Source organism: Nematocida homosporus (genome assembly GCF_024244095.1).
Source record: "Nematocida homosporus strain JUm1504 chromosome Unknown 4455, whole genome shotgun sequence".
In the NCBI taxonomy this organism is placed as follows: Eukaryota; Fungi; Microsporidia; genus Nematocida; species Nematocida homosporus.
This window is the reverse complement of record NW_026250667.1, coordinates 1-25500: the sequence shown is the minus strand read 5'-3', so window position 1 is coordinate 25500 and position 25500 is coordinate 1. Positions and strand designations below refer to the sequence as shown.

Genomic DNA, 25500 nt, shown 5'->3' with positions numbered 1-25500 from the left:
TTAAGAGAATTTGGATCTTTATTTTTTCATGGTAATTAGTGGTTTATTATATCCCCAGCGTACTTTAGTCTTGCTAGGCCTTTCTGGTGGTTCAGACGCCGATATTCTCAAGTCTGGAAACGTGATATTAGATGGTGATTATTTGACATCTGAAAATTCAATAATTGATGGAGAAATCATTGTAACCCGCTTAGATTCAGTTGATTTAGCTAGTAAATTAGCTGCCCGGGCCAACAATACTGTTTATAACAACCAACGGATTATTTCTTTGACATTGGACCGATTTAGTGCCTTGGAACGTATTGGCGAGCGTGGCAAAGAAGCCTTATCTGGAAACAAACCGGCCGTGCGACGTATAGCTCAGAAGGAAGAGATACTAAATTGGAAGCATTCAGTGGAAGGCGAACAGTTTTTGATTTATAGTGATGGTATTTTGTCCAACTACCAATTATCAAAATTATTTCCATGTAAGGTAACTAAAACAAAAACATTACCTGGTAGTAAGATAAGTGTATCTGGAGATTTGGTAGTAGTTCATCGCCAGAGTAATTTATTTGTTTATGGTGGCGGTTTAGATCTGATCGATGGGTTTGTGGAAGACTCATTACGTGACTATTTCATTAGAAATGAGTACATCTGTATTGCTACTAAGGCCCAACAAGGCCGAGTGCATTGGGGGATTTACAATATCTTTAGTAAAGAGATGGTTAAGAGTTTAGAGATTGAGGAAGGGGATAAACTCTATTTATCACAAGGGGCAACGCACTATGCCGTGGCTACGGAAGGGTCTATTATAGTGAAGAGTATGGTGACAGATGAAAGAGTTTATGAAGAGTGCTGTGCACAAGTGGATGCGGATGAGAAGGTAGAAGGTTTCTTTTCAGAAGAGAATAATGTTGTGCTTTTTGTGAAGACTTCTATGATAGCGGCTAAGTTTATTCTTTATAATTTAGATACGGGTGAAATGATCAAATCAAAAGTTTTGCCTAATATTAGCAAGTATTCAGTTGTTTTCCGAGTGGATGAAGTTTGTATTCAGCTGGAAAGACTTACTGGGAAGAAGACCAGCCATTATGCCGAGTTATGGGACTTAACTGGCCAAAAGATCAGCACGGGTTTCTTGGGTGAAGACTTACAAAGTATTCATGTAACAGCTACAACTGTAGTGGCACTAGCTAGTAATAGTGCTAAGATATTTAGAAGATTGCCTGGACGGTTACTGGAGGTCCAAACTCTGAAAGGAGGGTTTGACCAGGTGGCGACCAGTAGTGACACAACTATTTTAAGTGATAATGAGCGGTTATCTTTTATTGGTAAGACAGGTGAAGTAATAGCTCAGATAGCAGCTACAAGTATGTCGCGAATTGAATGCTCGCCCTTTGGTTTATACTTGGCCTTACTTGATCCGGGACAGGTACGTATCCTGGATATGTGCGGTCGGGAAATGTTAGTGACTAATATTGATCCAATGGGTGGATTCTTCTGGCGCAAAGTCTTCCCAGCGATGTCTCGTGATGCTTTAAGTCCCGAGGATATTGCCCGGTTTAAGGAAGAGGATAGTTTACGGCGCAAAGATGCCAAACTGCAGATTATTGAAGAAAATCGCGATCTTATCAAAGAATGGCGCGGCTTTTTACAAAGTATGCAGGCTCTATATACAGCCCATGCAACTCCATGCTAAGGTTTGTTTCTATCTGGCCAACTAGCTCAATCTAAGATGAGACTGTCTTCTAGTTCAATTCAATAAACAAGCGGCCCAAACAACTTTGTCGTTTAATTGCATTAGATTGTGTTAGGTTAAGTTAAGTTATAATTGTGTTAAGTTATAATTGTGTTGGGTTGAGTTAAGTTATGATTGAGTTAAGTTAAGCTATGGTTGTGTTGTGTTAAGTTGTATTAAGCTGATATTGGATTGTTTGTGGACATAAAAGCTACGCATTATCAACTCAATACTAAGCTAAGCAAATCTAAATGGAGTGTTGGGTTTGGATTAAGTTGGTGTTAAGTTGGTAGTGGGTTAAATAAGTGGATCTTAATAAAGATATTGGTTTGGAGTAGTAGAACATACTTGGTAAAAATGAAAGCATTCCAACCCGGAATTCGCCCAATAAGGAAATTACCCAATAAGGAAAAAGTTACTTTCTAAAAACACACTTACAACTAAATAAATTGGGTTGGTATTTAGAGTATTTAGAGGGTACGTGAGAACCCCAATTCCAATTCCAATTACAAAATTAACACAATCTAACCCAATCAATACAACCCACTATAACTTGACCTGATTTAATCCAAGTTTTGATATCTAAAACCGTTTGAAAACGATGGCCCTATTGGAAATCGGAATTTTTTAACACCTTGACTAAATGGGGAAATCATTATTAGCTGATACGCAGCCTCTTATCTCTAATACAGGTAGTGCTACAACAATAGAAATACAAGAGACTCGCCTGCAAAAGAGCTCTCCTAGACAAAAAACTAGCTTCACCGGTATTTGGGATGAATTAGCTGTAGTGGGTTCTAGCCATTATATGATCAATACCTTATTTTTATGTGTAGGTCTAATCGGAGTTACACTATGTGTAGGTGCAATTCTTCTTTTGAATGCCAACAAAGCAAGTGTATCCGATTTAGAGAGTATTCTTACTTGGTCACATTTAAGCCAAATACCCCAATTACTAGGCGGTGCTTTAGCGACTATTTTAACGATCACGGCAATCAGTTGTTTGTGTGCTCCTGGCTATATTTATAACCAGATAGTGAATACTAACCCGAATTTTACCAACTATCGCTTTGCCCATATACTCGTGTTTCTCTTTACTATGATAGTAGACACAATTGTTCTTTTTGTGATTATAGGCGGGCTACTTAGACTGGCTATTTATTGGGCTTATGCAACCGGTTTGGCGATGGTTGTACCTATATTAGCTTTAGCTCTCCTATGGATATCTTATGCTATTCTGTGCTACCAAGTTATTACGCACAATTATGTGAAGAGGACATCTAATAATGATTTTGGCGTGAGTATAGCTGTGCTAAGTGGGCTTGGGTTAGTATTTATATCAAGTTTAGTATGCATACTAGTGGTGAACAATGGTATAATGCTGACTGGCATATTTGCTTAAACTTATCTTATCTAAACCTCTGCTTTAGATCAATAAAGAGCATAGATCGTATTGGTTTGTTTTGTTTTGAGATGGTATAATGTGAGATAAGATATAGTGGTTGAATTAGTGATGGGATGGGGTATAGTTGGGGCGGTAGAAAGGATTGAAACGATCTAGATACAAGTTGTCTTAGGTCGGTTTTTTCTTTTCACCGTATGCAAGTTAGAATCTTTACTTTCACTAATGAACTAACTAAGTCTTTGGAGTTATTAACTCTTGTGGGTAATAATAGTTTACTTCGACGTGAATTACTAGCTAACGTATCTTTACATCGTATACATACTAGTAAGTGCTTGCTTATTCTTAGAGGCGGCATGAAAAAACCGTCTTCCGCTAATTGGCCTGTTTGTGTTACAATGATTTTGGGAGTTTATGCGGCCTTTACCGATTTAATTGATCCTAATGTCATAAGAGGTCTACTGAGGCCTTTTCCATTAGCACGTGGCACTAGAATTCTTGTGCTTTTGGTGGCTTTGAATGTGGCTAAAACACACTCACAGGTGGTGAATTGTGTTGATATTATTGAAGAGTTCATGCCTACTCTATTTAAAGGCGATCAAGAGATAGACTATCTTGTTTTAAATATTATGGGTAATTTAGCTAAACGTGATGGCCTCTCATCTCTTTATATTGATTTACTACAACAATCTTTACCACCATCTCCTTCTTTAGTTTTGGTTCCTAAACTGGTTCTTTTAGCTGCTTATACTTCTTTGTCCTACCAAGTACCTCTTGAAGCAATAACTAGTACGCCTATTACTCTACGTCTTCGTATTCTGGATGCAATAGCTATAGCCGGTGTTCATTGTACCACTGAGCGTCTACTAGAAATAGTCCCTCTTAACAACCAAGAGTTTGCTACTATTTTCAAGCAGTACCTCATTCGCGAAGAATTCTCAGCACCAGAACCACCCCAAAACCTACCTTTAGTCAAACTCTACCATGAAGAACCTCCCCTCCAAAGAATCACCCAAATCTTATCTCAAAACCTTCCACCCGCCGAAACTGTTGCCATCATCCACAAGCTCATCTTCCAGCACTAACCCAACACCAACGCCATCCAATGTTAACAGTCATAATAAACACACTTTTCACAACTATCTCAATACAAACCCATTACTATCTCAATACTATCTCCATAGAACAACTAACTCAATACCAACCCAACCCTCTATCTAACCAACCCAACTCAATCCTAACTCAACTCTACAAAACACAACTCAATACTATCAGTACATATCAAAGCAGCTCATTTTATTTTTATGGATCTAGAACAGAACACTACTGCTTTCCCTCATATTATAGAAGCTTTATCCAAAGAACTTCCCGAAACTCTTCATAAAACCACCGAAATTGAAATTCGTTTAGGATCAATTTTAGATAAGCCGACCGGACAACGACTTAGTATTGTTATTACTCATCCATGCCTTATTCGCCGGGCTGATACTCTGCGTTTTCAAGCTTCTATTGAAGAGAAAGACCACCAAATTCTCAATCAGTATTTACAAGAGCATTTACCAAAACCAGAAACAAAAAAGATCCTTGATACGTTAATGCGCGGATTCCGCCGTTCAGAAACAGTCGAGATAAACGGCCAAAAGATCAAAAGCAAATCAATTCTAATCCAGAAAAGGAAAATGAAAAACATTGATATCTTTTGTCCCAATACTCGTTATGATCTTCGGATTGGTATTAGTGAGGAAATAATTAAAGAAGATACCAATACTTCTCCTACTGTTTACGCCACTCGTGAAAAGCACCGTACTGTTTACACTACTCCTTCCTATGTTCTTGATCTAACTACCGTCCTAGCCAGCTCAGCCAATTCCAACCAGCCGACAGAAAAGACCTTTGAAGCCGAGCTAGAAGCTAATAACAGTACGTATACTAAGCAAGGTTTCATTCAAATCATTATTAACTTTATGCACACCCTACAGCAAATCTTCCCTACACATCCCAACCATCCTAACAACCCCAATCAATCATAACTCACTACTAACTCACTACTAACTCAGTACTAAACTTCACCTAATATCTATCTGTTTTATCTCCTAACCCAATACTAATATCATCCTAAGCCAATACTAACCCAAATAAACGTAATATCCAATTAGACTCGTCTTTCATTACTACTGGCCATCTCAATTAGATATCACTAACGATTCTAATACCAACTCAACATCAACTCAACCCAATCTAACTCAACACAACCCCATCTTAACCTAATTAAACACTAATTTAGATAGAATTTAAATAGAAACCATCCTTGGCCTTATCTCAAGTCAAACATGTGACTGAAGCAAATAGAACTGGAACAAACGAGCCTGTTTATTTTTAGCGATGTCCCAAGAGTACGTAGTGAATGTTATTGCCCATGTAGACCATGGAAAGACTACTTTTATGGACTCTGTCCTAGCTGAATCTGGCCGGATAGCTAAATCCTCAGTAGGTGATGCGCGCATACTAGATTCACGAAAAGATGAACTAGAAAGAGGAATGACCATGAAAATCTCGCCAGTAACTATATCTGGTCCGCCAAAGATCACCTTTTTAGATACACCAGGACATCTTGAGTTTGGATCTTTAGCTGAGTCTTCTTTCATTATTGCTGATACTTCCCTCGTAATTGTAGATATCTCAGCTGGAGCAACTGATCGCACAAAGTTTCTAGTGGAAACTGCTAAAAAGGCCGGCACTCGAGTTATTCTACTGATCAATAAGATAGACGCTTTATTCAAACGAGGTGTACCACAAGATGAGGCCGAATACTTAGCCGAAATGGTTCTGCAGAGTTTAGAAGCCGAACAAGCCTGGGAGAACGGTGATGTTCTACTGGGCAGTGCTCGTGATGGCTGGGGTATTTCTATCCATACTAACCCCACCCAATTACTAGGCCGGCCTACTAAACATACCCTATCCCTTAATAAGGCTTTAGCCCTTATCAAAGCAGTTTATAGTGCAGATAGTGCCGGTCTAAATACCTTATCCACTCGACTGGGCCTAGTTGCTCGTCCTGGACGTAAAGCTACTTTTACTGCTCGTGATGTACTTAGTACAGCCTTTGGTCTCTTCCCAGCCGTTCAAGGTCTAATTACTAGTCAAGCTAGTACTTGGGCAGCTGCTAATTGTCCTCCAGAAGTTCTAGGTGTTATTTGTGCTAATACACTAGTGGGTGAAACTCTTACTGCTGTAACCCGACTTAGTCCCCATGCCACTATCACTCCCGGTATGTCTGTTAAACTCATTGAAGCCACTCCTAATCCAACTACCCCAACTACTCCAACTAATCCCTCCTCAATACTACCCAGTACACCCGGGACCATTCAGCAAATCATTCTCTTTGAAGAGGCTCTGCCTTCTCCAGCTACCCCAACTGATACTAGCCTAATTTACTCGGGTCTAGTTGGAATTCAAGGTCTGCCCTGTAAGAAAAGAGGTTTACTTGTGACTGAATGTTCGCCGGCTGTTTTACAATTTGCGGCAGCCCTTCCATGGCCCGTTTTCAATCCCATCTTTGTTGATATTATTGTAACAACCCCGGAATCTTTCCCAGAAGTTTTCCGACGGATTGGACTCCTATCAAGATGCGATCCAGGTTTATTTTGTGCTATCAATCGAGACCAAGAAATAGTTGTTAAAAGTGATGGCAGTTTGCAAATAGATAAGATCAAAACCGATCTAGAAGGATTAGAATACTCCGTTCGTGAATCTTCCGGCATTCATTTAGAAACACTCGAATACGCCACCGGTACTCTAGCCCATAACAATCTCTACTACCCCGCCACTATCCAAGGTCTAGCCAGTCGTTCTACAACCACTACTCAACCCCTCTGCACTACCCACTACGATCCCGCCGTCCCTCCAGAACTCCGAGCAGCCGCTAGTGCCCTTCTTAAAAGAGGCCCCTACTTAGCCTGTCCTATCGGCTTAGTTAAACTTACTATCTCGGCTCCTCTCCCCTCTCCCCCTTCTCCTCCCACTACACTACAAACTATCTTCCTCAGCGGCCAACCCCGACTTCTCACCAACCATACCCACCTCCTCGTTCGCACTCTTTCTACACAAGCCAAATCGGTTCTTACAGCCGTCTCCCAAACTCCAGCTTCAATTACAGCCACTGATTCCGAACCACCCGGTCTCCGCTTCCAAATCCGTACCCCTGTCCATGAATTACGCCATCTTGCCGTCCTAATTCGCGACCATACCAAAGCCGCAGCCGATCTCTACACCCACCCGGAAGTATTCTATGCCCTTTTAGACTCCCCAACTTATGAAGCACAATTAGTGCATCAGATAAGATTAGAAAATGGACTTCATGAACCAGATAAAGTGGCCTAAGCTTAAAATTTTAACGCAGATGGCACGTATTGCTAAGAGTGGTAAGCAAAACCCCGTTAGAGATTGGCCGCAAAACAGAATAGGTAAACGTGAAAGACCAGAAGATACAGCTAATCTTATCAAAATTGGTGAATCTTCACATCCAGTTAAAAATACTGATTTATTAGTCATTAGATTAAATCAAGCTGTAGTTCCATACTTCTCAGCTGGTATCTATGCAGGGGGTAGTCGACGTATTGCTAGTGTTCATGAAGTCTTTGGTAAATTTAATGATGATGTCTACTGCAGTATTAGACTGGAGAATGGCCAGTCGCCTAGTGATTTTCCAGTTGGTTCTGAATTTAGAGCTGATAAGTTTAAGTGTTTGACTTTTGATAGGGTTAAAGGTGCTGGACAAGTTTCTGGCGTAAGTGTTGGTACGAATAAGAATGTGCCTAAGCCTGAGATTAATAGACAACGTAGTTCTAAGTATCGTACTAATGTTCAGAATGAGCGAATTAGGAAGTATGCTGAAGGAAAAGTACGTGAGAACAACCGAATAGCCAGAACGCCAGAAGGTAAACGAGATAACTACCGTAGAACAGTAGAGAAACGTGGGGCTTTTGTTCAAATGAACAAGAGAGTTAAGTTCACTGATTAATGCGAATAAATTCATTATGACGTCATTATAGTTTAGTTTAGTTTGATATAGTTTGTTTAGTGATATTGTTAGTAGTAGTGATATTGTTAGTAGTAGTGGTATACCAACCCAATACTAATACTAACTGGTGATTCTAATCCTAATACGTTATAATTGTTTGCCAAGTCAACTCAACTCAACTTAACTCAACTTAACTCAACTTAACTCAACTAAATACTGATCCAACCTAATACTAACTCAACTCAACTTAACTCAATCTAATTTATTCGTAGCTAACTCAGATGACATGGATTGGATTGGATTCGTCATAGGATGGCATTCTTTCGTGTATAGTGAGAAGATCAGTTGTTTGTCTATCTGCGACATACAAATAAACGTGATCATCAACCCAGACCTTGCTCTCGAGCCACTTGTTATTAGCTGCCTCTGACGCCTGAGCACTTGAAGCGATAAAGCCAATGCCAGATCGAGGAACACGGATAAGACGGTAGATATTATCAATTCTGATTGGGCGTTGACAGTAAGGGCATTTTGGCATCTGTGAATAATTAGTGAACGCGCATCTATTGCATTGACGGTGCCTACACGTGAAGTAACAGAGCGTTGTCACGGTGCTGCTCTCTGACTCGGCTGGGCATTGTGGTTTTGCAATACACAACAGGCCATTCCAGGCACTTCTTGGTTTGCGCACGGTTAGTATTGGGTCGTAGGAGCAGCATATATCGCACATATTATCATCTTCCTCATCTTCCTCATCGTGCTCTTTGTTTTCATTGTTTGTCTTAAGCTCACGTTCAATATGGTGGAAGGTTGCCTTAGGATTGATGTGCTGATTAGTAAGCTCACTAAGCTTGTCTACATTCTCAGCAAGCCTCTCTAACACGGTAGATAATGTCACAATGGTAATAGATTCTGGACATGGAACTTCTGACATGAGAACATGGCGATATGACCGGCTTAACAGTTCAATAAATGAGTTCTTTGAATTTCCTTTGGATAGTTGAATGCTATTGAGTGTTGGTAAGTCGCGGAATAGGTAGTTGCGCGAAACTATTAATTTCCGTTCTTCTTTTGATGCCTTAACATTTAGCAGTTGCAATTTGGCCACGTTCTCAAATCGACAGGCCATCCAAGTGATAATATCCACTAAGGTGGATTCGGTTAGCATGTGCTGCTCGTGGAATTTTAGGGACAACTCCGTGATATACGAATTTTTGACCGGGGTTTGTGCTTCGGTTGGATTTTGACTTTGGTCCTGAGTTTGACAATGGTTTATATCTGCTTTTAAGGCCTCAATCGTGATGCCATAAAGTTGCACTAACTTATCACCCGCCACAGTCAACGTATTGGCAAGATATTCTTCAAATGAAATAAGAACCGGAATCTGAACGCCGTGATCGCGAATCTCGGACAAAGCTCGGCTCTGTGCACTAAAATCAACACAACCTAGCTGCAAAACCAGTTTGTCTAGATGAAGACCTTCCACCGATTCGTTGTCTTTCCTGTATTCTTTCACGTATTTGAACAATGAGAAGCCTTTGATTTTGTCTCGCTGATCGTATCGCTTGATCTCATTCAGTTTAGTCAAATCATTGAGCACTAACCTTGTGACCTTTTCCCCTAGTGCTTGGGAAAGAAGCTGGGCGATAGCCAGATTCTTAAATGCCTGGTTTAAAATATGCACCTCATTTAGCTTGACAATATCATAACACCCAAAGATCCTATAAATAATGGCAATGTCAACTTTGTCTAATATCAAAATATCAAGATCAAGAGTGTACCGGCGAAATTTGGCGGCTTTTGCTTGCAGAGCGACTAGATCAAACTTGCTCGTGGTTCTTCTTCCATCACGAATCTTCGAAATGCATAGCTTTTGGCCTCTGATACTTCCCAAATTGTTAAGGAACAACATGCACAGATAAACTTGTCCTTTGTACGGACTTTGTTTGCCAGTGATGTTAAGGGTTTTGTAGATTAAGTTCTGGCAGAAGCAGTAATAATTAGAACCATTGTACTTATCAAGTAGATCTTTTAACTTGGGACAGCTAAATTGAATGTTAACTGTCTGCGGAAGTGACCAGGCAGGCTTGTTGGTTTTATCGCCACAACACACAATCATTTCGTCCTTAGCTTCCTTTAGCACTGACTCTGGCACGGCATTGATAGAATGAAGTAGGGCTATAGTTGCTTGCAGGTCTGTTCGGCCCGGATTATAATGGATTTTAACAGCGTTAGTTACGATGCCATAGTTGACCATGACTTCTGGCGTGTAGATGCCCTTAGAGTACTCGCAGGGACCGCATGCCCTATAAGTGGGCACCTTGAAAACAACCTCATCTACCTCAATTCGAGTGCTAATTGGGTTCGTTGGCAGATCTTGAAGGAATGCATAGAATTTACGAATAGAATCTGAGTTGATTAGGAGACCGGAAATAGCGTGAACTCGAATGTAGGATACGTTGAATCTGATCAGATGCGGAAGAGAAGTCCAAGGTATATTTATAGTCAGATTTGGGTGCTGGTTAATAGCATGGTCAAGACCAGTTAGGGTTACTTGGGGATCTGCGTCCAGGAATATAATCATCCCGCACTTGGCAGTTGATTTTTGGAGGGAAGAAAGGTTAATGTCAACTGTTCTGGGCAGAGACTTAAAAGCGATAGTGTAATTATCTACTAGGGTAAGCCTGTCAAGATACGGAGCGTTGTTGAACTCTATGCCTGTTAGGGTGACTTTTACAATCGGCCGCAACAAGACAAAAGCGCTGTTTATCGGCAATAGCTTACTAAGATAACTATACATTGAAAAAGTGACACAACACACTGATTCGTACATAGCATGCCTGACGGTGTTCTGTGCTTCGGCTGTATAATCCGGTAGATGTGCCGGATCAATTTGTGTTTTATCTTTTAGAAATTGAGATGATTCTATCATCAGTATCTCGCAATCAATCATGTTAATAACTCGTGATAGAATTCTCATGCGGATCTTGTGGTGATTTGAATCCCACAAATCGTATTCCACCTTAGCCCGTGGAACCTGAATACGGGCAATATTTCTTAATGCATTCAACGTATCCATGGCATCCATAGCATCGTAATACTTACACAATCTAAAATCGATGTAAGTGCCTGGACACTTTACCGTGTATTTAGGAGTATTTTGGATTCCATGAGGCATATCGGCACGATCCCCGGATAAAGTTGGAACATAGCGTTTAATCTCCAATGGCTCCCAGTACCGATCAATAATGTCAAATCCAGCCGATTTCAAAGTCTTATGTACCTCGCTAGAAGATGGCAAAGCTGCTGGAACAGATTCCGATCCAAATAAAGCTCCCCCAGCTCGACGATTTATCAATGATCTATTGATTCCATTGACACCGTTCATTAAAATCAGTAAGAAGCTCAGGCCAACAACCCAATGCCGAATCGCTCTATCCCGGCCGATCTTAAGTAATCTAACGACAATCATTTCTGAATTAAGCATAATCATAAAAATCGGTAAATTTCCTACAATATATTACTCAAAAAGGAAATGTTAGCAAAACGCATCAAAATTATATCTATCTGGTGTGTATGAGGATTCCCTACACTCTTTAATTAGCGGGTAGTTAGGTTGGTATTGGTATTGGATTGGATTGAGTTGAGGTGAGGTGAGTTGAGTTGAGGTGAGGTGAGTTGGGTTGGATTGGATTGGGTTGGATTGGAGATAGATAGATAGATAGAAAGACGTGTGTCTGCCTGAGGAATCTAAGAGGAGCGTCCAATGCACTACATCTTCTTGTCAACCGTGGTGCCCAATACTACCCCACTACATGAATAAAGAACAGAAAGTTCAACATGTCCTACTGGATTAGTATTGAGTTAGTATTAGAAGAGGGCTTTTCTCTCATTGGCATAACACTATCATTAGATTAGCGAATGAATTAAGTCAGTGTTTAGTTAGTATTAGGTTAGTATAACCATTCAAAAACTAACCCAGTACTAATAATCAATAAATTGAACCCAATACTAACCCAATAAGTATTTGAGTTACCGATAATTATGACGTATTAGGATAAAGATAGCACACGGGATAATTACGGTACTCCACAATAATTATGACGAGGTATGGTAAAGACAGTAAGATGTAATAGAGATAGTAAGACGTAATAGAGATAGTAAGATGGAATAGAGATAGTAAACGAGAGTAGAGACTACTTATACTTTTTTATTCTCGATCTTGCCCTTTGGGATGCAAATGAAGACAGTGCTAGCATTTGCTATGGGAATAATGTTCCATCATGGGGCTATTAGTGGTGCTGAGGAGCGGCTGGTAAAGATTGGGGCTGTTTTGTGTTTTATTTGGATTCTTCATGATACAATGGGGTATTTGCCAGTAAGAAAGTTTATCTTAGGTGTAACAGCGAATAATCAGAGCTTCTTTAGTGGAATGCTACTCTTCTTAGGATGTTTATGTGGGTTAGAGACTGTTCTTATGTGTATTTTGTTTCCACTAGTACCAGAAAGAGTATCTTGGGGTTTACAACAGATAGGCGGAGTTTTAGTAGCTGTTTCTTTGGTTTTGATGATTTCATCTTTGTGGGTCTTATCTAGTGCTGATGTTTCATTGTGTGTGTTTATTGATCAGGGGGTTTATGCTTATATTAGGCATCCTTACTATTTAGGAGTAGGTTTGGCCTTTGTAGGATGTTCACTTTATCTGTGCAATGTTGCTTCGGTGGTGATTTCATTTTGGGTGTTACGAGAGAGAGTTGCGGAATTCATTCTAGCTGAAGAGGAATACTTGTTGGAGAAGCATAGGAGTTATGAGCAGTACAAAAAGCGAATCTTCTCTGGGATTCCAATTGGTTGGTTGCGAAGTAAAAGCTTCCCAGACGTACCGATGGAGAAATCACTTGAGGGATGTTCAGTAGATAGTAATAAATGAGCTTATGGTATTGAGTTGAGTTAGTATTGGGTTGAGTTAGTATTGGGTTGAGTTGGGTTGGTTTGTGATTTAGGTTGAGTTAGTATTAAGATAAGTTGAGTTATTTTGTGATTTAGGTTAGTATTGGGTTAGTATTGGGTCGGTGGTGAGTGTGCTGGTTGCTTTGGGCTAGATTGAAGTGTCGTTTGGTAGGTACTATCCCTAATCTGGATGCATTAATTGGAGGCAATAATAGTCATATAGTAATTAAAGGATAAGGTATAAATATCCTGAAGGTGTATGTTGTATGCGAGGATTTAAGGGAGTATTTGCCATTGGAGTGCTTGGTTATGCTGTGCTGATTAAATGTGCTAATGATGATAAGACTGTTGCGACTGAAATTGCCTTAATGGGTGGAGAAGAACAGGAGGCTTTGGTAAGTAAGCCGGTGGAAGAAGTTGTGGCTGAGATAGATAATGATGTGTCGTTTGAGGATGAAGGGCCTATGACCGAGGTGGGTGAGGTAGTTGAGACGGACGAGCTGGATATGGAAATGTGTTTTAATCCAATTGTTAGTTTGAGCGCTTTGGAAATCATTCAAGAGATGGATGAAGAGCTGGCTTGGGATGTTTCTAGTAGTGATGATGTCTACTCAAGTGATAGCAGTGAGTATTCAGACTTATTGGAAAATGATAAAGATGAGTCTGAAGATAACAATACTAAAATCCTAGTTTTGCCCAACCAAAATATTGAAAAGCAGCCGGAAATGGATCTTTCTTTATGCACTAAGCCGGTTGAAGTGTCAGTATAAAGTACTGGGGAGAAGCCAGAACAAATCACTGGATTGTAAGAAGTGATGGTATAAATGAATAAAATGTATCTGCTAGTTACTGTCTGAATTCAATATGACCAAAAAGGTAAGTTAGGACCGCCTTTCTAAACTAATGTCCTAAAAAGGAAAAATATGCATGTTTTAGTGACATCAATGAAATTAACATGACAAAAAAGGAAACTCGTCCTAAAATGGAAATTATGACGTGTATATAAGATGTTGATTTAGAATAATTAACCTACATGACAAGATTATCCCATCAGTCCAGTATTTGGCGTATGCTAGCCGGGCTTTGGCTAATTGTGCTGCTCATTCAATGGAGTAGATGCAGTGGCGTTGACCGGCCATTGCGAAAACGACCGTCCTTTACCTCACAACCGAACTTAGCTACAATATCAGAGGCAGGCGAAGATGACCAGCCACCCTCTCCTCCTAAGACATCTCCTCCGCATAGTAGTGATGATGACGAACTAAATCACACTCGGTATGCCCCAACTCCACCGGCCACGATGCAACCCTTTTCTAGCTTTCTCGATCCAACAAGTACTCGCCAACCTCGCAGTAGCAGTAGTAGCCCTAATAGACCGCGCCCTAACTTGTCTCTAGCTGGTAGCGAAGTGCCTTTGCGGCCTTTAAAGCGCGTGTCCAGACATGACTCTAGACGGTACACCCAAGAAGTATCAGCTAATGATGTAATTTACTGTAACGTTGGGCCTTCTTCAAGTAATGAAGCGTCAACAAGTTATGCATCTGATTGGCAGCCCATAAGTTCGGGCCAAAGTAGTCGTCCGACCAGTGCGCAAAAGTCCAATGTTGCCTCCGGCACTGCATTAGGTATTCTGGATGAATTAGAGCAAAGACTTGATGCAGAACTTAAGAGAACCAAGAAAGTTGTTACGAAATATGCCCAGCCAGTTCCTTGCGGCTCAGAACCAGTTGAAGATTCAGCCAGTCTTAGCAGTAACTCGTCTCCTCCAGATGACAACGCGGGCTATGAAGTACCAAATAGTGCAATCCAACACACAACCCACCCGGCACGCCCAAGACACGCTCTCCCGACACCACCCCAGTCACCACCAATTACACCACCAATTACACCACCTTCCGCCCAATACGTCCCAGATGAGAATCAGTACGAAACAATTGACGGGTATTCTAGAAGACACCAATCTCACCGGCTTATAACTATGGAGGATATTTCTAACTCAGATGTCGTGCATGAGCGTCCGGATCAAAACTCTGAGCCTCTTTTAGACCAGCTAGCCGCTCTAGGATATCCCTGGGCTACTTCTACTAGATCTATTCTTAATGCCCACGAGCATGAGATTGCTATGGGCCAAACTCAAACTGAAGGCTTTAAGCAACAACTGAGTGAGGGCCTCTTGAGCCATCTGGAGAGGGAATTGAAAAGCTTGCAAGACCAATATCAGGCCATTAGCCTAACGCAGATCAAGGATAGAGCTAATCTGTTCGTGGGCCATGAAACCTTTCCTAGAGAAAAGTTCGCTGATCTGTTCCTTGGGACCTCAAAGCGTACATCAGTGCTGAATGGGTTAAGAATGATTGTGGCACTCCACCCGCAGTCTAATATGCAGTGTTATTCGGTGCTTTCCCATCTAAATGCCGAATCGGTTATGAATATTCTTACAATACATTGTGTTTTGTGTAATGGACAGGACCTCGAGCTTAATGATATTCAGGCGGCGGGAGAGACTGGATTCCGCAACAATCTAATTATGGGCATCCAGAAGATGAGTATCGCCGAAAAACTTAAGCTGGCCAGATATTTTGAAGGTACATTTGCCTCGGCTGCTTTCCTAAATGGAACTTTCCCCGAAATCGCCAAGACCAAAAGACGAATCAAAGATACGCAATCTTATCTTAACAAACACACCTTTGTCAAAACCCGAGGGTATCGTCCTTTACTACAGGAAAGCAAAGCACTTTATGCTCAATTCCACCCTCTGAATATTGATATGTACTGGGATAATTTCACATGCACCTATAACAACGAAAACAACTGCTACCATGCCTATCACTTGCAAATGACAATGTGTGTTCGTGATAGTTTGCTAAGCAACTACCAGCCGCTTGATTTGGACTCAGTTATTTCGCTATGCAACACTCACAAGGAGCTAGCTATCGCTACTTTAGGCCGGCGGGACTGTGACATTGCGATAAGTGACTTGACTAAGTACTTTGTTAATCCGCCAATTAAGCTTAACCTATGGTTCAGTCCAAGTATTTCAAGGACTCGGCAGTTAGAATTTCAAACACAGCTAGCCAATACATTGGATGATAGGACCAAAACCAATCCTTGGGTCAATATTCTTTCTTTGGGCTCGGTTGGTATTATACTTCCTTTTGTCTTTACCATCATTTACTTAATCCCGGACTCAATTATGTTTATTATTCCGGCGGCCGTTGTTATCGTTGCGTTCATTCGCATGGGTCTTTTGTGTCTAGTTTACAATCGCAAGAAACACCGGGAGTACTTTTTACTGGTACCTCCGGCAATTGCCTTGATTGGTCTTCTTTACTTGATATTCATTTTAGGAATTTCATCAGATCTAGCCGCTATTCCAGAGGTTGCCTGTTCTAAACAGCTATTTTTGGCCCTCTTTTCTATTACGACCTTTACAATGCTAGTTGTCTTTACAATCATAGTCTCTTTCAAAAACCAGCTGTTGAATGCCGTAAATATGCGCTTTTGGATTAGACTGCTTTTGTACAGTATGGCCATCGTCTCTGCCGCAATTATACCGATCTTAGTTGTCTTTAACTTGCATTTAGATGCAGCTATTTGTCTTCGAGCTAATGTACTACTTTCTGCGGCCATGTTCTTCTTCTTGGGCGTGTTGCTTGAAGATGAGAATAGTTCAATTGTAGCACTGAGTAAGCAGCGTAAGAAAAGACTGCCGTTGCTTATTGTAGCAGCCACTCTCATCATGGTCTTCTTTATCTTAACATTAGTGCTGATAAACACCTGCAATCTAGATGCCGAAAACATTCGTGAAGTTCTTAAACCCAATAACCACTCAATAGTCAAGCCTTTCTTTGGGTTGGCCACAGGCACTTCTAATCCCGTCGGCAGCCAGGCCAGTGGTGCGGCTGGAGTTGTTAGTCCTATGCTCTAGAATAGGAATTCACCCTTTATGCCCTCCTGGCTATCTAGTCTAATAACTATCTCATTAACTAACTCAATCCATCATAATAATCTAATAAACGGACTGGCTTGTAATATTCAATGTCTTTATCATTGTACTTATCTAAATACTAACCTAATCCTATCTCAATTCAATTCTAAAATAAACTCATAGTCTTCATTTTCAGAAACCAAACACTGGCAATTCATTTTGTGTTTTAGTAATTGATAAACTAGTAGATCTTGATATGGTGGTGGTATTTATTTGGAGTAGGTGAAAATAGAGATATGCAGAGGCAGCTAAAGAAGATAGTGTCTTGGATGTTATGTATCGGAACTGCGTATTGTGGTGAGTCAGTAAGCCAAGCCCAGAAGGATATGATGCAAATAACAAGCATTCGACCATACTCTTCAGTCATCAGCCCCGCTGAGTGTTCTAGTTCAGCTCAGAATGCCACCGAAGAAAGTAGTAATTCATATAGTCAGACGCCTGATAAGTCAACGTGCGCGGAGGAACCCGAGCTAGGAGATCATCTGAAGAAAACAAAGCTATGGTCTACATCACAAACAGACGGTTCCTATCATTATTATTTCAAGAGTTCGGAGCTTGTCTGGTTCTGGGTTTATTTGAAGCCCGATGTGATTACTTTCAACATAAAGAAGTGTCAAAGTTGCAACAGCAGAATCTACCATATTACTCGCGAAATTCAGCCAAATGACAATTTCACTCCACAGCCCAGTTATATATACCGAATTTGGATAAATTCTGTATGTTCACAACATAGGGCTGCTAGCATCACAGAAATTATCACTGCCACGTTTCCATCCGATAAGTTTAATAACGGCCATATCAAAATGATCATCCAATGGTGTTATGCCACCAGTATCCCACCTCCTGAAGATACAAAGTCTCTTCTAGCTAAAGCTAAGGTTAGAAACAATGCCTCCTTTTTACTTCTAGTCAACCCAACAGAGATGTTTTTGAGAGTAACGAAACCGCATCCTTCCGGACCGGAGGAGAGTTTAGATAATTGTATTGGTTACAAAACACTTGTAAATCATATTAAGTCCTGGTTTAAAGGAATATACGTGTTGATGTTTAACGATGAATCAAAGACAAGCAGGGATGCGCTGAAAGATCCACGTTCGCGTGGGTTGTTTTACTATCTCTTACATCCCGAGCTTGATACATATGCCATTGTATGCTTCACTGCGCGCAAGTATGTTACGCTCGGCCAAATTCTGCCGAGGCTAACCAACATGTACGTAGACTTTAGTATCATTCCAAACATGTTACAAAGACTTGTTATTTGGAGTCCACTTAATAACAAATTCCAAGTTGATTTGACTATATGCCCGGTTCTTGCCAAAGAAGTGGAAATCAACCATGGGAAATGGCTTAGGATTGCGGCTTGCCTGATGAAAAAGCCATTGGAAAATAACGACCCCACAATTAGCAGTACTCTTACTATTACACTATCCACCTATCAAAGCTTCGATCCAAAAACACTAACGATCAAAATTGAGCCAGGTCGTTATATATTTAATTGTTGTACCCAATTATCGGCCCGGTCTACTTCTCCAACCCCTGAGCTGCAAGCTTGGGTAGCAAATAGACTAATAGAGATAATCATTAAATCGAACCAAAGCACTTATAAGAATTGGGATGTCCAGATTGATAATCAAAGCCAGCTCTCTCAGCCCGCTTTTGTCGAGCTACTAAGACGTATTCACGTATCAAGTCCAAATGGCATTAACCAAACCCCAATCACATCACGACCAAATCACCGGATACAGAATGCCCACAGAACTAAACTTAACCCAATGCCATACTCCAAATCCGGCAGAAGATGCCGACCAACCGCCCAAAACAATATACCGTCTAGTACAGCCCCATGAGTTATATCTGTGCCCATCAGCAAATATCAACTCAGCTCAGTTTTAAGCTCCGAATTCCGTGTTGCTTGAAAGGTCACAATACCCCACGGCCTAGCTATTATCTCCGGCACCTTCCAAACGCCCCACCATCCGTTAATCTTCCCACTACTTCTAAACTGCCAGACCACTTCCATAGCTATACCCCACCACCACCGATGCGGACTCCAAGCCAGCCATCAGCCAGAAGTGATTGGGTAATTACAAGGAAAGAAGCCGTAAAGAATACCCTCTGATTTCAATAAACAACGAGATTCCGAGTAGCAATAGTAGATATCAAATTAAACCATAACTTTATCAAAACCAACCAATCAAATATTCATTCCAAACCATAAACACCTTCAGCCCAATTAATCGCAACTCGAAACACAATGCTGTTTGAGAATGTTTGCTCAGCCATAAAAGCCTGCGACCTGTTTAGAGTATGTTACGTGGTAAAAACATCCTTCAAAAGCTAGCTTGCAGTGTTCTGCTCGCCCAATCAATAGCAACCGCCGCCAAAACCAGCCGCAGTCTTAAAGAGGCCGAGCTAGCCGAAAAAGCCGGATTTATTGTCTTTGCCGCCCCAGTTGTCTGGGATAGTTTAACCTTCCTCACCTACACCCAGAACAAAACACCACACACCATGGTTCGCCAAGTCAAGCCAATCATCGCCGAAAACATCAAAACACTCAAAGCTATTATTAATGAGTCCGATACCTTCTCCACCAAACTCGACGATCTTCTATACAAGCTTTCCAAAGAATACGATAAGGCCACCCCTGAAAAGAACAAGATCTTCCTTGAAGATTCATCCGACCAAGCCATCCATAGCCAAGCCAAAGAAATCAAAACTTTCCAAGCCCATCTCAAGCAAGAATTCACCAACAGCTCATACCTTCTTCTCCAGGAGTACATCAAGAAACTACTGAACGTCACCAGTAAGGAGCAAGAATTAATCTGGAGCAAGTACGAAAATGTTCTGGCCCAAGTCGCCGATGCCATGCAACATGCCGAATCCGTACCTAATGCACTTGAGTCCGCCAAGAAAGAGTTCTTTATTCAGATTCAGAAGATTCTATTACGCACCGATGTGAACATCAAAGATTTCTACCTAGAAAGAGCCCGATTTAATCTCGGCGGAGCTATGTACACTCCAGGCCTGCTCGCCCAAATCACCGCCCAACTTACTGATCAAGACAAAGACTCCTTCGCCCACAAACTCACTAATTCTCTCCTCGCCCCGATTTTTGCCCTCAAAACCAAACTCACCTCACTTTCCAACGAAGAAATCAAAAGCGAAATCATCAAGTTCATCCAAGCCGCCGCCGGCACTCTCCAAGTCTACCCTCTTAAAGAATCCATTGATACTGCCTACAACTTGCGCTCAGAATCAATCTGTCGCTACACTAAAACCTCGCCGCATAAGAAAGAGATCAGCCAAAGAATAGATGATATCCAAACAAAAAACATCCAAAGAATGCTTCTAGTCCTCCAAACCGCATCATCATCACTATTCAAGAACTTTATTATGCTGGACTCTAAAACCGCCGCCACCTATACCCAACTTATCGCCAGCGGCGGCAACGATGAAAAGAAGAAGAAAGAGATCAGTACTCAATTTATTCTTTTATAACCTATCTCGGACTCTTCTTCTTACTCTTCCCCTTCTTCAAACCATCATCGGATCCTTTCCCCAAATCAATAACATTCTTATCTTTCGTTTTGCTTTTTATCTTATCACCACTACCACTACTACCACTACCACTAACACTACCACTACCAGCACTACCTTCCAAACTCAAACCCATATCATTATTAGATTTGCTTTTACTTTTGTTTTTAGATAGTGATTTCTTATCAAGTGAACTATTAGACTGACTGGCAGCCGATGCACTGCCTGATTTAGCCGGTCTAGCTACTAAACGGCCATTATACCGTTGTGGGGCAACATAAAAAGTAACTGAACATGGATCATCGGCCAAAACACATTCAGAAAGATAATGACTCTGATCACCACAAAAACTACATGATTTTTGAACTAATGCACTAGCTGCCCAAACGGATACATATCTCCGATACCCAGGACAATCGGGTAAAGTATGTGTCTTACTATTACAGCCACGGCAAGTGGGAATATAAAACCGTTGCGAACAGACCATCTCCGGATGACCAGCCGCACTACAAATACGACAAACACGTAAAGGACACCTTTGCCGGCGATGATCGCCTTGACCACAAATACTACATAGGAAGGTTGAATTTTCTTTACAATCACGAGAAGTATGTCCAGTATTTTTACATTGATAACAAACAATCGTACTTTGGAAGTAACGACGACTTTCCACGGGTTCTAACCGCTTAAGATTACTTACTGCATGGCTTTCTGAATCACCAAAATGGACTAAAGCATAGATTTCATGTTCAGTCTCTTCACTTAAAGAATCATCAATTTCCAAGGTACATATCTTATCTAAGAGTAAAGAATCGGCCATATCAGCCAAATCAAGAGACTCTTCATGGACAAAAGGCAGGCTCATTGACAAATTTTTGCATGTCGGCTAATACTCCCCCCTTGTCGGTTGGTTTATCCATGAATAAGTTGGTTTTAGCGATTAATAATTGGGAGCCTATAAAGATGATGGTTGATGAGGGTTTGCCGGAACAAGAGATAAGGGTGATTTCACAAGTAGTTGCTGAGACACTTGATGGCCAGCCACGTATCAATCGGTCCGATAGTATTGTTGATTTATTAGAAGAGTTTTTGATTTCAGTATTAGATGAGTACCAGATTGTTTTGGATGATGGAGTGCTAAGGGAGTTTGCCATGATAATTATTGGCGTTCACAATCGGTCATTGCATTAGCATTTAGTTAGTATTGGGTTGGTATTGAGTGGGAGTGCGTAATTGGTATTTAGAATGAATAAATCGATGATAAGTATGATGCTCAAAATACGTCAATCAATGTACAACAATCAATGTACGACATTCTTTGCTGGTGTGAATGAGTCTTTGAACTATGATAGCCGTATTGTGTTGGGTTGGGTTGGGTTGGGATTAAGTGAGTATTAACTGTGGCACGCCGAGCATGAAACTCGCCCAGTTTGAAATACAAAAGCCCTCAGCATGTGAGACTTGGACATTATCTTTATTGAGCCAAAGTACCAACCAAATGAGCCTCCTTTCTGTCTCTAGGACCAGGAATACAACCTTTCATCCCTAAGGGTAGATTTAGAAGCGGATGGTGTTAGATTTTATTCAACTATACTAACTCGAGAGTTTTAGATAAGCTTTTATAGATTAGATGGTGTTAGTGTTGGGTTGGGTTGGATAGGGTTCATTGGCCAATGCCTACTCTATTAAAGACATTCCTTGAGACGAATATCGATGTGATTTGTTAAATAAATATGGTTGTGTGAGGGGATGACGTCATATTGAATTGTAGGGTAGATATGTAAAACTAAATTGGTTGAATAAGATTGACTCTATTAAAGCTGCAAGGCGTAATTAGCTGGCAAATCATTAGGTTAGTAGTGGGTTGGGTTAGTAGTGGCCGTATTGGTTTAGTATTGGGTTAGTATTGAATAGACATACTTAGAAAGTAAGTCTTTTTGATATTCTACTAATTTAGAGAGTTTGCTTGGCTAAGACTAGAATATTTTTGATATTGATATACTATAGTCTATATATAAAAATATAAGATAGCAAATTGTAAAATGAACAGAAGGTTAAATAGATACTCTTTGAATGTTTATCAAGTAGTTTTCTTGGTTATTGGTTTGTGTTGTGTCTGGTGTAATACTGTTAAGAATTCAGATAAGATGAGGTGGCCTAATAGATTTAAAAGAAGCAGGGTAAATAGAGATAATCGAACAAAATTGGTTTATGCTGGGATGACCAATGCAATAGACGAGCTGGGAATCTTAAGCGAGAATCAATTAACGCGAATAGATGTAATAAAGCAGGGCCAACAGAGCTTCAAGGAAGAAAAGCATGCGGCTTCTGAGAACATGAACTCAACCCAAAGCGATTGCAGCTTCTCTGACAAATCAAAGGATATATTCGAACAGGAGAAGATTGATTCGATATCTCAACTAGTCAGAAAAGAAATAATACGGCAAAGGCTTAATATACTTGCCCAACAAATGGAACATTGGACAAAGGAAAGCAGGAATGCCCAGGCGCAATCGGGATCGCAAATGGAGAGCATAGATATGCTAGTAAATACAACCCAACAACTAAGCAAAATTAAGCGCGACTTAAAGAACTCACGAAATCAATCCCCCGATTCACAAAGAAGCATATTTGAAAATGGTCTAATCACAATAGGCGCCCGATGCAATTCCCATGGATTAACAAGCCGAATCAAAGTGATCGTAATAGAAGAACTAACGAAAATACTACCTAAGATTGATACGTTAGACCGGGTCTATCTAACAAAAATTATAGATCCAGTGATAAATCAATTATTGAAACCTGATGAACTCAGAAGCCCCGACAACGTATCTAGGATAATTAAAGAAACGCTAGCTCAACTTGATAATAGGTTTAAAGAAATGGAGGTTGAAAGTGAAAGTGAACAGGAGCCCACAGATTTAGAACCCTCTAATTCAAGAACTCGATTAAGCAATCCCCAAACTAACGGATCAGGGATGGTTGAAGAAGAGTTAGTTCAACTTGATAATAAGTTTAAAGAAATGGAGGTTGAAAGTGAAAGTGAACAGGAACCCACAGATCCAGAGCCTTCTACTTCAAGAACTCGATTAAGCAATCCCCAAGCTAACGGATCAGACATGGTTGAAGAAGAGTTAGTTCAACTTGATAATAGGTTTAAAGAAATGGAGGTTGAAAGTGAAAGTGAACAGGAGCCCACTGGTTCAGAGCCTTCTACTTCAAGAACTAAATCAAGCAATCCCCAAACTAACGAATCAGGGGTGGACGGTAAACTTCATTCAAGTAGCAAACCTGCTGGTCAAGATTCTACGTTATCTTTTAATGGATATGGGTTTAAACTGCCCGAGTTGGATCAAAAGGATTGTACACTTAAGTTAGGCTCAGAGCAAGAAATGCTTCTTCGGAAGTTTATAAGTAGCAGCAACAAATCTATATCAAAACCCATTCCTGTTTGGAGAGTGTTTAATATCAACGAAGATAACCAATCCAGAAAGTATGGACTATCTAGCACTTCGTTGCAAGCTAAAGATATGTTTTCCCTGAACCTTGATTGGGAAGAAAGTGAACTGATGAAGTTACTAGGTATCTTAAAGAAGTTCAGTAAAATCATATTCAATGCGGAAAAAGTCTGGCTAGAGACTCCTTACAACTCTGCTGCTTTATTAGTCCTAGCACAACTCTTAACACTGTTCGAAAGCTCAGGGTTAAGTGCTATGAAGAAACCTCTTGAGGTTCTTATCCTTTTGCCGTATAGAACTTGCCCTTCTTTGGAGTCATCATTCAATGATGTCAAGAAACGAGAGCAGTTCCGAAACCAAATTGAGAAGATCGAAGAGTCGCGATACATTATCAGCATGGATATTTATGGACTCACATCAAATGTGCAGAAATTCATTTGGCCACTAGCAACACATTTGTCAATATCCAAAATAGATATATACCGCCCCCAACTGAACAAGATAGACTTTCTTGATGACGTCAACTGGATAGACCGATTCTCTCTCAAATTATGCTTAGACTACCAAAAGGGCCTTACTATTAGTTTAGGAGCCAGGACCACGAAAGGCAAAGATCTCCCAACTTGTGAATGCTTAGCTATTGATACTAACCTTCCAGACCAAGACCAACCGTCTAACAGCCCCACAAAGATTTGTGTTACAGGCCTTACTGAATACCTTCAACCCAATTCTTTTGATGAGGATGGCAGGCCCTTAAACACTTTATTACAGGTGTCCCCTGACATTTCAACATCTCCATGACCATGAGTTGGATATGGTTCATTGGCCAACACCGACAGAAGTACTTGAATAAGTTGAGGTAGTAATTGGGTTAGTATAAAGGTAAAGGAGTTCTCTTTTGGGTTGGTATTTGGATTGGGATTGGGTTATGATAACAATACTAACCCAATACGGCAATCTGGTACTAGCTTTTACTTGCCGGAGCCAGGAACTATACTACAGATGCTGGCACATACACTTGAGCAAAAAGGTGTACGTGTGGTTAGTATTGATTTGGGTTAGGCATAGATCAAGATGCATTATTGCTAAACATCGATCCGAACAACATATTGCTAAGCATTGGGTTAGTATTGGGTAGTGCAAATAAAGGCTTCTTGTCAACGATTATACTAGATCTGTTTATATCATAGAATATGATAAGAGATAAGAATTAGACTATAAAAGGTGATTTTGTTACTTTAAAGTACTTTTAGATAAGAAAGGAAGAGAGCGAAAGACCTGAAAGTATCTATCTCTCATTTGGGTTGATAGCCACTTTCAAAACATTCGCAAAATAGTGCGAACTCGAGTTAGTATAGTTTGTCCGTGTATATTTTAAACTAGTAGTTGTTAGATTTTCAAATAAAGCATCTTTATTGTATTCTG

At 40.5% G+C, this 25500-nt stretch overlaps 15 protein-coding genes across 15 annotated transcripts; 13 read left to right on the top strand and 2 right to left on the bottom strand.

The window, feature by feature from the left end:
- Nucleotides 1–28: 28 nt before the first annotated feature.
- Nucleotides 29–1681, top strand: NEHOM01_1555 (uncharacterized protein; the record flags this gene model as incomplete). Its single annotated transcript, XM_051490433.1, has 1 exon — nucleotides 29–1681. One exon carries the CDS (start codon nucleotides 29–31, stop codon nucleotides 1679–1681), a length of 1653 nt encoding a protein of 550 aa, XP_051346393.1.
- Nucleotides 1682–2363: 682 nt separating this feature from the next.
- On the top strand, nucleotides 2364–3122 carry NEHOM01_1554 (uncharacterized protein; the record flags this gene model as incomplete). The annotated part of the gene is made up of 1 exon (XM_051490432.1): nucleotides 2364–3122. The coding sequence occupies one exon, from the start codon at nucleotides 2364–2366 to the stop codon at nucleotides 3120–3122; it is 759 nt and encodes a 252-aa protein (XP_051346392.1).
- Nucleotides 3123–3319: 197 nt separating this feature from the next.
- NEHOM01_1553 (uncharacterized protein) lies at nucleotides 3320–4207 on the top strand (the record flags this gene model as incomplete). The annotated part of the gene is made up of 1 exon (XM_051490431.1): nucleotides 3320–4207. The coding sequence occupies one exon, from the start codon at nucleotides 3320–3322 to the stop codon at nucleotides 4205–4207; it is 888 nt and encodes a 295-aa protein (XP_051346391.1).
- Nucleotides 4208–4426: 219 nt separating this feature from the next.
- NEHOM01_1552 (uncharacterized protein) lies at nucleotides 4427–5152 on the top strand (the record flags this gene model as incomplete). Its single annotated transcript, XM_051490430.1, has 1 exon — nucleotides 4427–5152. The coding sequence occupies one exon, from the start codon at nucleotides 4427–4429 to the stop codon at nucleotides 5150–5152; it is 726 nt and encodes a 241-aa protein (XP_051346390.1).
- Nucleotides 5153–5504: 352 nt separating this feature from the next.
- On the top strand, nucleotides 5505–7502 carry NEHOM01_1551 (uncharacterized protein; the record flags this gene model as incomplete). The annotated part of the gene is made up of 1 exon (XM_051490429.1): nucleotides 5505–7502. One exon carries the CDS (start codon nucleotides 5505–5507, stop codon nucleotides 7500–7502), a length of 1998 nt encoding a protein of 665 aa, XP_051346389.1.
- On the top strand, nucleotides 7480–8142 carry NEHOM01_1550 (H/ACA ribonucleoprotein complex subunit 1; the record flags this gene model as incomplete). Its single annotated transcript, XM_051490428.1, has 1 exon — nucleotides 7480–8142. One exon carries the CDS (start codon nucleotides 7480–7482, stop codon nucleotides 8140–8142), a length of 663 nt encoding a protein of 220 aa, XP_051346388.1.
- A 277-nt stretch (nucleotides 8143–8419) lies between these two features.
- NEHOM01_1549 (uncharacterized protein) lies at nucleotides 8420–11629 on the bottom strand (the record flags this gene model as incomplete). The annotated part of the gene is made up of 1 exon (XM_051490427.1): nucleotides 8420–11629. One exon carries the CDS (start codon nucleotides 11627–11629, stop codon nucleotides 8420–8422), a length of 3210 nt encoding a protein of 1069 aa, XP_051346387.1.
- Nucleotides 11630–12376: 747 nt separating this feature from the next.
- NEHOM01_1548 (uncharacterized protein) lies at nucleotides 12377–13072 on the top strand (the record flags this gene model as incomplete). The annotated part of the gene is made up of 1 exon (XM_051490426.1): nucleotides 12377–13072. The coding sequence occupies one exon, from the start codon at nucleotides 12377–12379 to the stop codon at nucleotides 13070–13072; it is 696 nt and encodes a 231-aa protein (XP_051346386.1).
- Nucleotides 13073–13358: 286 nt separating this feature from the next.
- NEHOM01_1547 (uncharacterized protein) lies at nucleotides 13359–13862 on the top strand (the record flags this gene model as incomplete). The annotated part of the gene is made up of 1 exon (XM_051490425.1): nucleotides 13359–13862. The coding sequence occupies one exon, from the start codon at nucleotides 13359–13361 to the stop codon at nucleotides 13860–13862; it is 504 nt and encodes a 167-aa protein (XP_051346385.1).
- Nucleotides 13863–14161: 299 nt separating this feature from the next.
- Nucleotides 14162–17020, top strand: NEHOM01_1546 (uncharacterized protein; the record flags this gene model as incomplete). The annotated part of the gene is made up of 1 exon (XM_051490424.1): nucleotides 14162–17020. One exon carries the CDS (start codon nucleotides 14162–14164, stop codon nucleotides 17018–17020), a length of 2859 nt encoding a protein of 952 aa, XP_051346384.1.
- A 296-nt stretch (nucleotides 17021–17316) lies between these two features.
- Nucleotides 17317–18927, top strand: NEHOM01_1545 (uncharacterized protein; the record flags this gene model as incomplete). The annotated part of the gene is made up of 1 exon (XM_051490423.1): nucleotides 17317–18927. One exon carries the CDS (start codon nucleotides 17317–17319, stop codon nucleotides 18925–18927), a length of 1611 nt encoding a protein of 536 aa, XP_051346383.1.
- Nucleotides 18928–19387: 460 nt separating this feature from the next.
- On the top strand, nucleotides 19388–20578 carry NEHOM01_1544 (uncharacterized protein; the record flags this gene model as incomplete). The annotated part of the gene is made up of 1 exon (XM_051490422.1): nucleotides 19388–20578. One exon carries the CDS (start codon nucleotides 19388–19390, stop codon nucleotides 20576–20578), a length of 1191 nt encoding a protein of 396 aa, XP_051346382.1.
- A 1-nt stretch (nucleotide 20579) lies between these two features.
- NEHOM01_1543 (uncharacterized protein) lies at nucleotides 20580–21482 on the bottom strand (the record flags this gene model as incomplete). Its single annotated transcript, XM_051490421.1, has 1 exon — nucleotides 20580–21482. The coding sequence occupies one exon, from the start codon at nucleotides 21480–21482 to the stop codon at nucleotides 20580–20582; it is 903 nt and encodes a 300-aa protein (XP_051346381.1).
- Nucleotides 21483–21496: 14 nt separating this feature from the next.
- Nucleotides 21497–21808, top strand: NEHOM01_1542 (uncharacterized protein; the record flags this gene model as incomplete). Its single annotated transcript, XM_051490420.1, has 1 exon — nucleotides 21497–21808. The coding sequence occupies one exon, from the start codon at nucleotides 21497–21499 to the stop codon at nucleotides 21806–21808; it is 312 nt and encodes a 103-aa protein (XP_051346380.1).
- An 851-nt stretch (nucleotides 21809–22659) lies between these two features.
- NEHOM01_1541 (uncharacterized protein) lies at nucleotides 22660–24876 on the top strand (the record flags this gene model as incomplete). Its single annotated transcript, XM_051490419.1, has 1 exon — nucleotides 22660–24876. One exon carries the CDS (start codon nucleotides 22660–22662, stop codon nucleotides 24874–24876), a length of 2217 nt encoding a protein of 738 aa, XP_051346379.1.
- Between the last annotated feature and the right edge of the window lie 624 nt (nucleotides 24877–25500).